The sequence below is a fragment of the Pelodiscus sinensis genome, chromosome 14 (genome assembly GCF_052426305.1).
Source record: "Pelodiscus sinensis isolate ZL-2025 chromosome 14, ASM5242630v1, whole genome shotgun sequence".
Lineage (NCBI taxonomy): Eukaryota > Metazoa > Chordata > Testudines > Trionychidae > Pelodiscus > Pelodiscus sinensis.
In genome coordinates this window covers 556978-572506 of record NC_143065.1, presented here as the reverse complement: position 1 = coordinate 572506, position 15529 = coordinate 556978, and the positions used below count along the sequence as shown (strand labels likewise).

Sequence of the window (15529 nt, the reverse complement as noted above, 5' to 3'; positions counted from 1 at the left end):
ATAATCAAAACTCCATCCTAGATTTCCATCACAACTTTCAATAACCACCACCTATTGATTAAACACTCACTATAGAGAACATTCCTACACTAGCATCACCACCATAATCAGCTTCAACAGTGGAATCCCGTAGACAGCTATATACAAGAAACTCACAGATTGCCACATCTACCTTGATAGATTCAGTAGCCACTCCAAAATATAATAAGAAATCTGTTATTTATAGCCAGGGACTTAGGCACCAGAATCTAAACTCAGAAGAGAAAGTTTGAGATATACATCTAAACACACTTCAAAGCACCTTCATGAAACAAGCTCACTCCATGAGAGAAGTAAATTGAATCATGAAATGGATTATCCAAAATACCCCCAAGAGAATCTGTTCCAATACAGGAATAATCCTCCCACAAACCATGCACTCCGGAGTTGTCACCTACCATCCCACACTGCAATTCAGACAGGTTGTCATTATAACAGTTTCAACCCATACTCGGTGAGGACCACATCCTGCAATAAATATTTTCTGAATCTCCTCTTCTGGCCTACAATATCCCCCATTCCAAGCATATCATCAGTAGCAAGCTCCCCATGGACCAGGACATACCGACTCAAAGCAGTGCCAGACGAGGGATGTTAAAATGCAATTACTTCCCTAATCAAATAGTCGATAGATTTTCTGTTGACTAGTCGATTATTTGACAGTGGTAAGCAGTTGCAGCACTCAGTTTGGTTCTCCAGCTGTGGCTCTGCATTGTAAAGCCCAGGGAAGCGGCACAGGAAATCGCTAACGCGGCCCCTACGCCATGGCTACGTCTAGACTGGCATGATTTTCCACAAATGCTTTTAGCGGAAAAGTTTTTCCGTTAAAAGCATTTGAGGAAAAGAGCATCTAGATTGGCACGGACGCTTTTCCGCAAAAGTACTTTTTGCGGAAAAGCATCTGTGCCAATCTAGACACGGTTTTGCGCAAGAAAGCCCCGATCGCCATTTTCTACATTGGGGCTTTTTTGCGCAAAAGTTTTCAGTTCTCTACACTGGCCCTCTTGCGCAAAAGCATTTCCGGAAAAGGGCTTTTGCCCGAACGGGAACGTCAAAGCATTTGTGCAAGAAGCTCTGATTTCGGACAGTAGAACGTCAGTGCTTTGGAGCAAAATCAAGCGGCCAGTGTAGACAGCTGACAAGTTTTTCCGCAAAAGTAGGCGCTTTTGCGGAAAAACGTGCCAGTCTAGACGCAGCCCATGAGTGTCTTTTCATTCATCACACCTCACACACAGAGCTGTGGCTCTGCATTATGAAGCCCAGGGAAGTTTTTGTGCCAATCATAGAACCGGAAGAGACCTCCATGAGGTCATCAAGTCTAGGCCCCTGCTTTAGGCAGGACCAATCCCAACTAAATTAACCCAGCCATGGCTTTGTCAAGCCTAGACTTAAAAATCTCTATGGAGGGAGACACCACTACTTCCCTAGGTAACCCATTCCAGTGCTTCACCACTCTCCTAGTGAAATAGTTTTTCCTAATATCCAAACTGGACCTCTCCCACCACAACTTGAGACCATTGCTCCTTGTTCTGCCATCTGTCACTACTGAGAACAGCCTTTCTCCATCGTCCTTGGAACCTCCCTTCAGGAAGTTGAAGGCTACTATCAAATCCCCCCTCACTCTTCGCTTCTGCAGACAGACCCAAGTCCCTCAGCCTCTCCTCGTAGGTCATATGCTCCAGCCCCCTAATCATTTTGGTTGCCCTCCGCTGGACCCTCTCCAATGCGTCCACATCCTTTTTGTAGTGGGGGGCCCAGAACTGGACACAATACTCCAGATGTGGCCTCACCAGACCCGAATAAAGGGGAACACTCACTCTCTGGATCTGCTGACAATGCTCCTCTTAATGCAACCTAATATGCCATTAGCCTTCTTGGCTACAAGGGCACACTGGTGACTCATATCCAGCTTCTCATCCACTGTAACCCCCAGGTCCTTTTCTGCAGAACTATTACTTAGCTGGTTGGTCCCCAGCCTGTAACAATTCTTGGGATTCTTCCGTCCCAAGTGCAGGACTCTGCACTTGTCCTTGTAGAACCTCATCAGATTTCTTGTGGCCCAATCCTCCAATTTGTCTAAGTCACTCTGGACCCTAGCTCTGCCCTCAAGCGTATCCACCTCTCCCCCTAGCTTAGTGTCATCTGCAAACTTGCTGAGGGTGCAATCCATCCCTCATCCAGGTCATTAATAAAGATATTGAATAAAACCGGTCCTAGAACTGAACCTTGGGGCACTCCGCTAGAAACTGACCGCCATCCTGACATCGAGCCGTTGATCACTACCCGCTGGGCCCCCACTCTGTGGGTCCCTTTTCATTCGTCACACCTCACACACTGAGCTGCAGCTCTGCATTAAACAGCCCAGGGAGGTCTTGCATGAAGTCACTATCATGGCCTCTGTTCTGTGGGTATCTTTTTATTCATCACACCTCACGGTGGGGGCCGTGCTAGTGACTTCGCACAAAGGTTTTCCTGGGGTGCAGAGTCTCAAGTGTGTGTGTGTGTGTGTGTGTGTGTGTGTGTGTGTGTGTGTGTAAGAGAGAGAGAGAGAGAAATGTGATGAATGAAAAGAGACCTATGGAGCAGGGGCCGAGTTAGCGACTTCACGTGCCAGCTTCCCTGGGCTTTACAATGCAGAGCCATAGCATGGGGAAAGCGACTAGTTGATACTGCTAATCGATAGTGCTCCTGCTGGCGCCGTGCTCCCCACAGCGCTTTCACCTTTGAAGTGTAGCAACAGCCCTGGGGAAACACCCTTATCGACCAGTGGAATAGTCGATGCAATTTGCATCGACTATTCGATTAGCCAATTAATCTAAATTTAACATACCTAATCACAGCATGTGGCGTACCTCATCCAGTCCACTAACTTCCCCCGTAACAGCCATGTAGGTGAAACGAAATAATTATTACACTCTCGAATGAACTCACAAAGAAAACTTGTGAGAGACAAAAACAAAGTATCAGTGTAGCTGAATGCTTTTCACAAAGCAGCACTGGCGTGTGTACGGGTTGTGCCGGGTGTGCCCAGGCAAACCCTAATGTCTTAGGGTCGCCAGGTGTCCGGTTTTCTACTGGACAGTCCATTTTTGGGCTCTGTCCGGTAAAAAATCCAGAAAATACTGGACGTGCGCAAAATACCGGACTGGGCTCCCGGAAGACTGGTGGAGAGAGTGGTTGGGAGGCGGGGCGGAGTTGGTGCTTGGAGGGCTAGTTGCGTGTGAGGAGCAGGGGCAGCCCGGTCCACGCTCCTGCGCGCAGGTCAAGCGCGTGGTGGAGCTGGACTGACTCGCACTTCACCTGGACCGTGCGGGGGGGGGGGGAGAGTACCCTGGGATCTGCACTACCTGGGTCAGACCCAGTCCCCACTGGCTAACATGCTCCTCTCCCCCCCCCCCCAGCTCCCTCTGGCTGGCCGGTTGGTTCTCCCCAACTTCTCCTCCTGATCTTCCCTGGCCAGCCCTGCTGCACCTGCCGCCAGCCCTGCTTCTGGTGGCCAGTTCTCCCCTCCTCTCCTGATCTTTTCCAGCCAGCCCTGCTGTACCCAACCCCCACCCCCGCCGCCAGCTCTACCTCCCACCAATCGGTTCCTCCTCCCAATCTTCCCCGGCCAGCCCCCAACCCTGACCCCGCCAGCTCTGCTTCCCGGCCTCCCCCCCACTTCCTCCAGGCCAGCCCTGCTCCCCTCCTGCGTGCTCCCCTCCTCCCCCCCCATGAAGTGTGTCCGGTATTTTTTTTTTAAGACTACCTGGTAACCCTATAATGTCTCAAAAAAAAGTGGCATTGCGTTTTAATTTAATCACATGATACGCTCTTTTAGTTTTAAAGTATGGATTGCTGTATTATGCAATAAGCGCCAAATTGCACATGTAAAAAACAAACTAAGTACAATGTCCCATACTTAAGTTTGTATTTTTTACAGTTTAGTTGTTAATTAAAAAAAATTAAGTTTAGTTAAGTTTTAGTTTCTTTAGTTTGTTTGATGAATAAAAATAATGTCCTTAATGACTGAGTATTCAATAAATGTTCGCCTTTAAAAAAAATAAAAAATAAAATTCCCTGCACACCCTAATGAAATGTGCTGCACACGCCTATGCAAAGCAATCACTCTATATCTGGCCTCTTGGTCCTTATCCTCAAAGGAAACCTGGAAAAAAAGATGAGCCTGGGTTTTTTAAATTCATAACTTTGGTAAACATTAAAAACCATTGACTAAATAGAGACACTAGATTTATGTATACAGTGTTGTTGTAGCTTTGTCGGTGTCAGGATAAGGTAGGTGAATCCATATCTTTTTTGGACAAATTTCTGTTGGTGAGAGAGATAAGCTTCCTAAGTGTAGCCTCGAACACCTGTCTCTGTCACCCACCAGAGTTTGTCCATTAAAAGGTATTACCTCATCTACCTTGTCACTGGGTTTATGGCTTATTACAGCATGCGATAACCCACTTACACACACAGTTTCCTAATACCCCCATGATTGGAGAGAGGTTAACTGGCCACTTTACCCACCCTTGTGTCTCTAGTAAATTTTCAAAAGTACTTAAGTCTCATTTTTAAAAGCAACTAAGTCAGCTCAGAGCTTAAATTCCAACTGGACTTACATACTTTTGAGCCTTCCAGTTTTAGTGTTACCTGCTACTTTTAAAATTCAGTGTCAATTTCAGATAATTTATACTCCTAGGAAGATTATTCCTGTTTACACTGACTTCTTACTGGTCTTGAACATACTGCTTGAGATGTATGGTGGAACTTCAACCAACGAACTAGGCCTAGCCACTGTAGTTTATTGCTCTGTAACCTGGCAGAACTAGCTGATGTACATTTCAGTGAAACTGTTTAGTGACATACATTTTGACAATGCATTCTCCATCACTTGAGAGATTCACCCTAGGAATTCCAGGAGGTATTTAGAAATCAGTATATAATATAATCTTCCAAATTGTTAATTATTCTGAAGTGCCCCCAGTTCTAATAATAAAGGTGGACCAATTATCCTCCTAAAGCTGACTCTACAAAGGAGGTAGAACAGGGTGGTTTCTCAACCTTCTTTTATAAAGTACCCCTTTTTCAAAATTAAAAAAATATAAAAGTACCCCCAGTACCTACAGTTCTTCTTCGAGTGCTTGCTCATGTCCATTCTGATTGGGTGTACGCGCGCCGCGTGCACGGATTCCGGAGCTTTTTTCCCTTAGCAGTACCCATAGGGCCAGCAGGGAGCCCCCTGGAGTGGCGCTGGTATACCGGTGCATATATACCCCTGCTGGCCCTCCCACCCCTCAGTTCCTTCTTACCGCCCGTGACGGTAGCTGGAGCGTGCTTCAGGCTATTGCCTATCTCTTAGCAGCTTATCTCTTATCCCTTGTATTATAGTTGAAGTTTCTTTTCTAGTTAAGTAGTTGTTAAGTACTGTAAATAGTTATTTAGATAAGGGAGCAGTGGAACCCTCCCGCGAGGGGAGGGCATGCCAGGGCCCCAGGGCTTCAAACCCTGTGCCTCCTGCTCCAAGCCTATGCCCTGCGGAGATCCCCATTCTGACTGCCTAAAGTGTCTGGGTGAGGCTCATCGAGCTGAAAGCTGCTCTATCTGCAAGAGCTTTAAGCCCAGGACTAAGAAGGAGAGGGACTTCCGGCTGAAACTCCTGTTAATGGAGTCGGCACTGCAGCCTCAGGGCGAGGAGCGGCCTCACTCCGCCCGCAGCGCACCGACGGCGGCACCGTCGGACAGCAGGGCACCGAGGCGCAGATCGCCGTCACCGGTGCCGAGGGCCTCCAAGAGCTCAAGGGGTCGCTCGGCAGAGAGGTGTGCCCAGAAGGTGCGCCCTAAGGAGGGGCACCTTTCTTCTAAGTCCTCTAGGAAGAGGCACAGCCCGGACAAGGGCAAGAGCCCTGGGCAGACAGTGGGGCTAGGAGAGGTCCGTCAGCCTTCCACCCCAGAGACTTTTGAGGCAGCCCGGGACCTCATCCACATGGCGGTGGATGAAGGGGAGGGCCGGGTACCGCAGGAGTGGACCACGCCGGCACAGGCCTCTAGTGCCCCCCAGCAGGACAGGGCCGAGTCGTGGGACCCTCTGGGCGACGGGCAGGCCTCGGCCCAGCAGCAGCAGTTTCCCCCGGTGCCGCGGAGAACACCGGCACCGGAGCCGGGATGAACACCGGCACCGACCCTGGGCCCGCTCCCCACGGCACCGGCACCGACCCCGGGCCCGCTCCCCACGGCACCGGCACCGACCCTGGGCCCGCTCCCCACGGCACCGGCACCGACCCTGGGCCCGCTCCCCACGGCACCGGCAGCGACTCCGGGACCGTGTGGGCTCGCTACGCCAACGGCACTGGCACCGGTGCAGGGTCAGGTGCCGCAGACGGCTCCCTGGGCGGTGCAGGGCCCCACACAGTATTACGCACCACCTGCAGTGCCGCAACAGGCGCCCCGCGCGGCACCGATGCTGATGCCTCTCCCGGCACCGATCCCTGCTTACTCCTTGGGGGCACAGCAGCAGAGCGCGGCACCGGTGCACGTGACGGCACCAGAGGGGTACGCACCGGACTATCAGATGCACCCAGGCGCGGTACCGCCGCAGCAAAGGCCTCCACTCATGCCACCACCGGCACCGCGTGTGGTGCACAGGGGCAAGCCATCGGCCATGGCAGACCAACGTAGGGTGCAGGCTTCATCGGCCCCTCCCTGGTCGGCATCAGAGTACTCTTTGGAGTCGGAGGCTGAGTCAGTGGCTTCGACCGGGCCCTCATATAGGTCATGGCCCCGTCATAGGTCCCGCTCGTCGGTCAGATCATCTCACCGGGATCCGATGGTCCAGCAGCAGTCACAGGGGCAACCTCAGTGGGCTTTCTGGACGCCCTGGGCATACCATCAGGCCCAGGGGCCTCCCCCTACGGGGCCGGCAGCAGGGTCATCTCGAAGAGGTAGCACCCCATCTGCCACCCCCTTGACAGCCCCCCCGCCTGGAGGTGGCTCGCCCATGGCTTCGGGGCCGAGACCCCCGGTTATTGGTCAGGGGAAACCAGAGGCACAGATGACCGAGGAGACAATCCCCTCAAAGGACTTCTCGTCGTCCTCTCCAGATGAGGCCCTGGCCGACCCCGCTCCTCAGCCCCCGTCTATGGACTCCAGGGCGCACCAGGAGCTGCTCCGGAGGCTGGCGGTCAACCTTGCGGTCCAGCACAAGGAGGTTCATGAGGACTTAGACCCGATGGTGGACATCATAGCGGCAGTGAAGAATGGACATGAGCGGCAGTCCTAGACCTGGTGAAGCAGGGATATACTATCCCCTTCCTTTCCTACCCTGCCTTCCATCCCCCAGCCCCGTCCCTTTTCAGGGACCCCTCTTACGAGACACTCCTCTGGCAGGAGGTGTCCAACCTGTTGATGCTAGGGGCCATAGAAAGGGTGCCTCCAGACGTAAGGGCAAGGGGTTTCTACTCCCACTACTTCCTAGTACCCAAGGCGAAAGGGGGTATGCGTCCCATACTAGACCTCCGAAACCTGAACACCTTTATAAGGAAGACAAAGTTCAGGATGGTGACGCTAGCCTGCATCCTCCCATCGCTCAGAAAGGGGGACTGGTATGCTGCTCTCGATTTAAAGGATGCGTACTTCCACATTTCAATTTTTCCAAGTCACAGAAAATTCCTCCGGTTCACGGTGGGACAGGACCACTTCCAGTTTACGGTCCTCCCCTTTGGACTGTGTACGGCCCCGAGAGTCTTGACCAAATGTATGACCGTGGTAGCCGCGTTCCTGAGGCGGCACAGGGTCCAAGTGTTCCCATACTTGGACGACTGGCTCATAAAGGGCAAGTCTCGAGAACAAGTACTGGACCATGTCTCAAGGGCCAGGGCTCTGTTCGAGGGTCTCAGCCTCCTTATAAACGAGGCCAAATCACTGCTAGAGCCCACGCAAGTGATAGACTTTGTGGGGGCCCATCTGGACTTGCCTGTAGGCAAGGCGTCCCTACCGAAAGACAGATTTTCGACCATTCAATCGCTGGTAGTGGGGCTGCAGGAGTTCCCGACTACGACGGCAAGGACCTGCATGAGGCTGCTAGGCTACATGGCGGCGGGCACTTATGTGGTCCAACACGCCAGGCTACGCATGCGCCCATTGCAGGGGTGGCTCAAGGTAGCGCACAACCCCTTGAGGTCGCCGCTGGATGCGGTGGTAACCATCCCTCAGGACATTCTGCGCTCGCTGGACTGGTGGAAGGACGAGAGCACGGTGTGTGCGGGGGTCCGATTGACCAAGCCGTCCCCGTCTGTGCAGCTGGTCACGGACGCCTCGGACGTGGGATGGGGCGCTCACCTGGGCAACCTCAGGACACAAGGTACGTGGTCGGCAGAGGAGGCTCGCCTCCATATAAATATCAAGGAGCTGCGGGTGGTCAGGCTGGCCTGCAGGGCGTTCCTTCCCCACTTACAGAACAGAGTGGTGGCGGTACTGACAGACAACACTACGGCCATGTTCTATATCAACAAACAGGGTGGGGCGCGTTCCTCTCCCCTGTGCCGGGAAGCCCTAGATCTATGGGAACTGTGTATAGCCCACGGCATCTGCCTGGAGGCCTCTCACCTCCCAGGAACCAGGAACGGGCTGGCAGACAGGCTCAGCCGTTCAATCCAGGCACACGAGTGGGTGCTAAGGGGGGATGTACTTCACGAGGTCTTCCAGAGGTGGGGGTTTCCCCGCCTGGACCTGTTCGCAACTCCGAGCAACGCCAAGTGCGGGGAGTTCTGTTCGTACATGGGGCACGGGCAGGGCTCTCGGGGAGATGCGCTGCAGGTCAGCTGGCCCAGGGGCCTACTCTATGCCTTCCCCCCGTTCCCTCTGATCCACGACACACTCCTCAGAGTGCAGAGGTTCAGGGCTCGGGCCATCCTGATAGCGCCAGTGTGGCCTCGACAGTACTGGTTCACCTCCTTGCTGGATCTGACTGTGGAGGGCCCGCTCAGGCTACCCCTAGTGCCAGATCTAATCACTCAGAGCTGCGAGACCGGGGTGGCACTCCACCCGAACCTTCCATCTCTCCACCTAGCAGCGTGGCTCCTCAGTGGCTCTCAGTGACGGAGCGAGCCTGCTCTAGGGATGTCCAGGAGGTCCTCTTGGAAAGTAGGAAGCCGTCTACTAGAGCTCTCTACGAGGCTAAGTGGAGGAGGTTTATTTCCTGGCTGGAGGGCAGGACACTCACTCCAGGTGAAGGGGCGGTTCCGACTGTCCTGGAATTCCTTCTCCACCTGCGGAAACAGGGCCTGGCCACAGCCTCCCTAAGGGTGTACCTGGCGGCCATAGCAGCCTTCCACGCCGGGGGCGGCCAGAGGTCTATCTTTGCCAACCCCTTGGTTAAAAGGTTTCTAAAGGGAGTCGACAGGTTCATGCCATATGAGAGGCCTCCGGTACCGGCGTGGGACCTTAACCTGGTCCTGACTGCCCTTATGAAGCCCCCGTTCGAGCCCCTAGCTTCATGCTCCCTGACACATCTGTCTTATAAGGTAGCTTTCCTTGTGGCCATTACCTCGGCCAGGCGGGTGTCTGAGCTTAAGGCTCTCACCTCAGAACCACCTTACACGGTGTTTTTTAAAGACAAGGTGAGGTTGCGTCCACACCCGGGATTTCTTCCCAAGGTGGTCTCACACTTCCATATGTCCCAGGATATTTACCTGCCAGTGTTTTACCCTAAGCCACACGCGTCGCCCAGGGAACAGGCTCTGCACTGCCTGGACGTTAGGAGGGCGTTGGCTTTTTATATAGATAGGACACGAGAGTTTCGTAAGTCAAATCAACTGTTTATTTCAGTGGCGGAAAGGATGTATGGTCAGCCAGTCTCGACGCAGCGTATATCCTCGTGGATTACTTCCTGCATTCGACTGTGCTACGAGGGCGCGCGTAGACCACCGCCGCGCATAACAGCACATTCCACTAGAGCCCAGGCGACGTCGGCGGCGTTCCTGGCCTGCGTGCCGATCTTGGAGCTCTGCAGGGCAGCAACCTGGTCATCAGTGCACACCTTTGCAGAGCAATATGCAATCACGCAGCTGGCCAGGGAGGATGCTGCTGTTGGGACCGCAGTTCTGTGTTCTGCAGAATAATAAAATAATACTTAGTCACCTTCCGACCCCGCCTCCGGAGGGGGGACACGGCTAGGGACTCACCTAATCAGAATGGACATGAGCAAGCACTCGAAGAAGAAGAAGAGGTTACTTACCTCGTAACTGTAGTTCTTCGAGATGTGTTGCTCATGTCCATTCTGCATCCCACCCACCTCCCCGTGTCGGAAGGAGCCGGCAAGAAGGAACTGAGGGGTGGGAGGGCCAGCAGGGGTATATGCATCGGTATACCGGCGCCACTCCAGGGGGCTCCCTGCTGGCCCTATGGGTACTGCTAAGGGAAAAAAGCTCCTGAATCCGTGCACGCGGCGCGTGTACACCTAATCAGAATGGACATGAGCAACACATCTCGAAGAACTACAGTTACGAGGTAAGTAACCTCTTCTTTTCAGATACACAAAAATGTTTTCTACCATTGCAACACATTTGTTTAAACAATTTAATCGTAGCCGAGCGGGCGATGAAATTTTTGGGTGTAAAAAGTACATAAATAATAAAGCACTGTAAAACTTAAAATAAAAATTCAGTTTTCTCCAAATTTCAGTTGGGTTGACATACTCCCCAGACTTCTCTCAAGTATCCCTAATAGTGCTCATACCACTGGTTGAGAGACACTGGCCCAGAGCAGTGTGATGTTCGGGGGCTGTTTGTATGGTCGACCTTTTTGGCACACTAACTTAACTAGCTTGCTTGGGGGAAGCAATAGAAACCCTAGTTAGCCCTATCCCACAGTCTATTATGATTAACAATTTGTTTCTAACAGTGAGTGGAATAGAATGCTCCTGGGTTTGGCAGAGCAATGGGTAAAGAAGGCCTGGGGAGAGCCATGGGAAAGTGCAGATGTTGCACCTCACCAAAGATCATGCAAATGTGGGTTTTTTCTTCTGAATTTTTAGTAAAACTCAGTCTATGTGTCAAGTTTTCCCTCATTTGGGTTGAAACCCTGTAAGAGCACCAGTTTTGCATTGTTTCAGTAGAAAGCCGTAAGTCAGTATATAGTTTTCAATGAAATACAAAAGAAGCCTAATTTTGAGGGACATGTTGATAGAAGAAGTGTGGCCAATGCCTAACAAAAGTCCTTCCCCTCTCCAATTTATTTCCCTTTCACAAGATGCAGCTGTTTCAGATTTCCTAGGAACCATGTGAGTGCCAAAAACAAATTGGTTTGTTTATAAGCAATCAGGCAGTCATTCGTCAATACCAAATGCTATTATATTTTCAGACATTAATATAAAACCAGACATTTTATTACTGGAAACTATACATAGAGATTAGAATTACAGTAAAACAAGCTCATACTTCATCAGAAAACACTTAAGTAAAGTACAATAGCGCACCAGATTTCACAAACTACACTAAAAATATTTGCTCCCTCAGGATTTGCATACATCTTCAGAAGTCTGACTCTCAGCAAGGTTCAGGCTCATGAGGGGGAGGGGGTGATTTTCCAGTTGTTCTAAGTTACATCACTAACAATGGTTCTTCAGGTTACTGTGTTGTGATTTAGGACAGTCACTAGTCAGATCTAATTCCTATTGCCACCCTATTATTGTCTTCCACCACCAGTGTATTTCTAGCAAGTGATGCCAGATCAGGCCTCAGTTTTTACCAAGAGATGACAACTTTTCCAAACACTGGTTTCATTTTTTGTAAGAACTGAACTGAGGAGGGAGGGAGTTGGTGAAGAAAAGAAACAGCAGGCCTCTGAATTTCAGGATGTATATGGTGGGAATACAAAGCAACATAACATAGCTGTAAAAAGTAGAAGGAAAAGCATAGCTCTCTCCGAATACCCTCTCTCCCTCCCTTTGGGTAGAACTCTCGGTGGGATTGTTTTATTAATTCTGCGTCCACACATTCCTGCTCTTCTGACAGCAGGTCCTGTGGAAACTTGGGATTCTAGCTGCCGGACTCTACACTAGTCCTGCACAGGGCTCTGTCTTTGGGGTCTCGGAACCCTGGCTTTCACAAAGGAGGTTTCTGCTTATTGAAAAAAACCCACGGAAAACCAAACACTAAACTAAGAAACATTCATGTTTTAAGTTTGCTGCTCAGGTCCTTTGTGGGTAGCCAATCTATAGTAAAATCTCACAGCCCAGAGTGGGATAGCTCAATACCTTCCCATTTGGTATTTCCTTTGATAGTTGAGACATTAGTCTAACTCATCCATACTCATTTAAAACAGAAACGTATGGAGAATTTCACAGATTGAGCTAGTTCCTAACTCTGATTTGTTTGGGAAGCAGAGAAGTAAATTAGATAGTCAAATGGAAATTACTGAGAAATGAGGCAGTTGTTTACAACAGTATTTCCCAATTTTATTTGGCCACGGAACCCTTTTAAACTTGAAAGAATTTTACGGAACCTTTCATAACAGTCTTATATATGAAGCTGAAAAAGTAGACCACAAATAAGTAAGGATAATAATAAACAAATGCTAATCAAGGTCATGAGATTAACATTTAGTTTAATTGCATCTAGATTAATCTCTCATAGTCAATTTGTATTAGTCATGGTTAAATTTTTAAATACAAGAAATCATGCAACTCTACTGAAGTAAAGTATTCGTGAGAGCACTGCCTGTGCAATCCCAGGAAAACAACTGGTTTGACAGCTGAAGCTTTGTCCGACGCGGTGCTAGTATATTCGTATTCAGTCACCCACGTGATCCACGCTCCCTGAGAATGAGAATGGGGATTCACGGTGGTATTTAACAGGTGATCGCACCACTGAGTGACTGCGCGCGCAGCGCTGAGTAGTGACATCATCGTCCCCACTCTCTGCCTAAGCTGGTATTACACAGGGACACTTATCGTGGCAAACACAAATGAAAATTGTTTTCAATAAAATTAATAAATGCTTAAATATTAATACTTTTTAAATCATAAAATGTTATTGTAATGGAATTTTCTCGTGAAACCCTTATTTTCACTTCGCGGAACCCAGGGTTCCATGGAACACCATTTGGGAAACACTAGTTTACAGAATAGACCCTCCTCCTCCTGATGTAATATGCCGAGCTGACAGCAGTCACATTCCTGCTTAGAGAGCTAAGATAGGTGAGGTGGTATCTTTTATTGGAGCAACTTTGGTTGGTGAGAGACAAGCTTTAGAGCTTACTCTGAGGAAGCTCGCCTCTCTCACCAACAAAAATTGGTCCAATAAAAGATATTGACTCACCCACCTTCTCACTAAAATCCTGGGACATGGCAACGCAACACTGTACATTCTTGCTTAGTTGGTTTGGAATACAGTTGTTTATGGGGCTCAGTTAAGCACTTTGTAGTATTACATTGTGGACCAGCATATTTTTTAATCCTTAAAGATCGTTCTTAATTTGTGACAGGACTTGCTGAGCTCCAGCACCACAGCTGTGGCTTCACGTTTCACAGCCCTCCACCCAGGAGCGGCCCGAGGCCAGCTGCAACAGCTGGTGCCCTAGGCGGGGAGGCGCAATCAGCGCCCCTGCCTGAATGGCCGTGACGTCATCACAGGGTGCCCTGGCGCCCCATGATGTCATCATCGGGCGCCCGGGCCAGCGGCACCCTAGGCAGCTGCCTAGCTCACCTAGCTCACGGGCCGCCCCTGCCTCCACCTCCCCCCCAAAAAAATGTTCTGGACTTGCAACCTTCGTTAGGAAAATAAAACAATTGCTTGAGTCCAGGCACCTCTTTCCTTACAAATTAAGCGGTGTTTAAAGGATCCATTTTAAATTGCATCCAAAATTAGCTGCTAGATTTTTTTTGCAAAGCATTATTCTTGTATATCCCAATATACTGTAATTCCGAAGTGAGTAAATATCAGCCTGCAGGTCATAGAATCATAGAATACTAGGACTGGAAGGGACCTCGAGAGGTCATCGAGTCCAGCCCCCCGCCCTCATGGCAGGACCAAATACTGTCTAGACCATCCCTGATAGACATTAATCTAACCTACTCTTAAATATCTCCACAGATGGGGATTCCACAACCTCCCTGGGCAATTTATTCCAGTGTTTGACTACCCTGACAGTTAGGAACTTTTTCCTAATGTCCAACCTAAACCTCCCTTGCTGCAGTTTAAGCCCATTGCTTCTTGTTCTATCCTCAGAGGCCAAGATGAACAAGTTTTCTCTCTCCTCCTTATGGCAACCTTTTAGATAGCTGAAAACTGCTATCATGTCCCCCCTCAGTCTTCTCTTTTCTAAACTAAACAAACCTAATTCTTTCAGCCTTCCCTCATAGGTCATGTTCTCTAGACCTTTAATCATTCTTGTTGCTCTTCTCTGGACCCTCTCCAATTTCTCCACATCTTCCTTGAAATGCGGTGCCCAGAACTGGACACAATACTCCAATTAGGGTCTAATCAGCGCAGAGTAGAGCGGAAGAATGACTTCTCGTGTCTTGCTCATAACACTCCTGTTAATGTCAAATCCGGTTCACCAGGGTTAGCCCCTGGCAGGCTGCTGCCACTGTATTTACCAGCACCTCTGCAGTATGAGTGATCACAGCTCCCGTTGGTCACAGATTGCCGTGTCCCAGTCTGTGCCACTTTCCACAGTTCCCATTGGCAGAGAACAGTGATATGAGGCCAACAGGAGATGCCATTGGCTGTACCTGCAAAGGTGCAAGTAAATATAGAAGTGGCAGCCTGCCAGGGAATAAGCCTGGCAAACTGCCACCATTTTTATTGCACATCTTTGCTGCCATTCGTAATCATATGGCATAGAAGCATACTGGGGAGATAAGTGTGAGAGCTGCGAATGTTCATATGACCATTTTAATAAGTTTAGCAACTGGGCCTGGTTGAAAAGTGCACCATGCAAAGAAACTGAGATTGTATCTGTTACTTGCAACAATGAGTGGCAGGCAGTTAAAAGAGGCAAGGGAAGACAATGCCGTTCCTGGATATTCATGCTCAACCGCCCCCCTCTTCCTATCCCTATTCTGACCATTTGAGCAGGCTCCCACAGCAGGCTGTTCCTGGAGAATCTTGCATCTTCCCAGACCTATTAACAAAACATTGACCCTCAGAAAGAGCCATTAAATGGTAATGAAGATGTTTAACAGGCATGGTCAATCTAGGTATATACTATCAGTTTTTGAATTTACTGACAAAAATAACAAGGAGTCCTGTGGCACCTTATAGACTAACTGAAGTGTAGGAGCATAAGCTTTCGTGGGCAAAGACCCACTTCGTCAGATGCATCTGACGAAGTGGGTCTTTGCCCACGAAAGCTTATGCTCCTACACTTCAGTTAGTCTATAAGGTGCCACAGGACTCCTCGTTGCTTTTGCAGATTCAGACTAACACGGCTACCCCTCTGATACCTGACAAAAATAGTTGTGCTTTACTGTACTATGTCTACAGAATATTAGTTTAAAATTTGCTTC

The 15529-nt window shown here is 49.8% G+C and overlaps 2 protein-coding genes across 3 annotated transcripts in view; both read left to right on the top strand.

Moving 5' to 3' along the window:
• The window catches only part of THSD4 (thrombospondin type 1 domain containing 4), a 687220-nt gene that overhangs the window by 610972 nt on the left and 60719 nt on the right, over nt 1-15529 (top strand). The gene's annotated exons all lie outside the window — the stretch shown is intronic.
• LOC149523565 (uncharacterized) lies at nt 7516-12813 on the top strand. Its single transcript, XM_089781859.1, has 2 exons — nt 7516-8429; nt 8597-12813. Exons 1-2 carry the CDS (start codon nt 7516-7518, stop codon nt 10137-10139), a joined length of 2457 nt encoding a protein of 818 aa, XP_089637985.1. The 3' UTR covers nt 10140-12813.

What these genes read in the sequence shown, in the direction of transcription:
- LOC149523565 (XM_089781859.1), top strand. Translation starts at nt 7,516, where the DNA reads ATGCGTCCCATACTAGACCTCCGAAACCTGAACACCTTTATAAGGAAG. An exon ending in CATATAAATATCAAGGAGCT is followed by an intron (nt 8,430 to 8,596) that starts GCGGGTGGTCAG and finishes AACTGTGTATAG; the next exon opens with CCCACGGCATCTGCCTGGAG.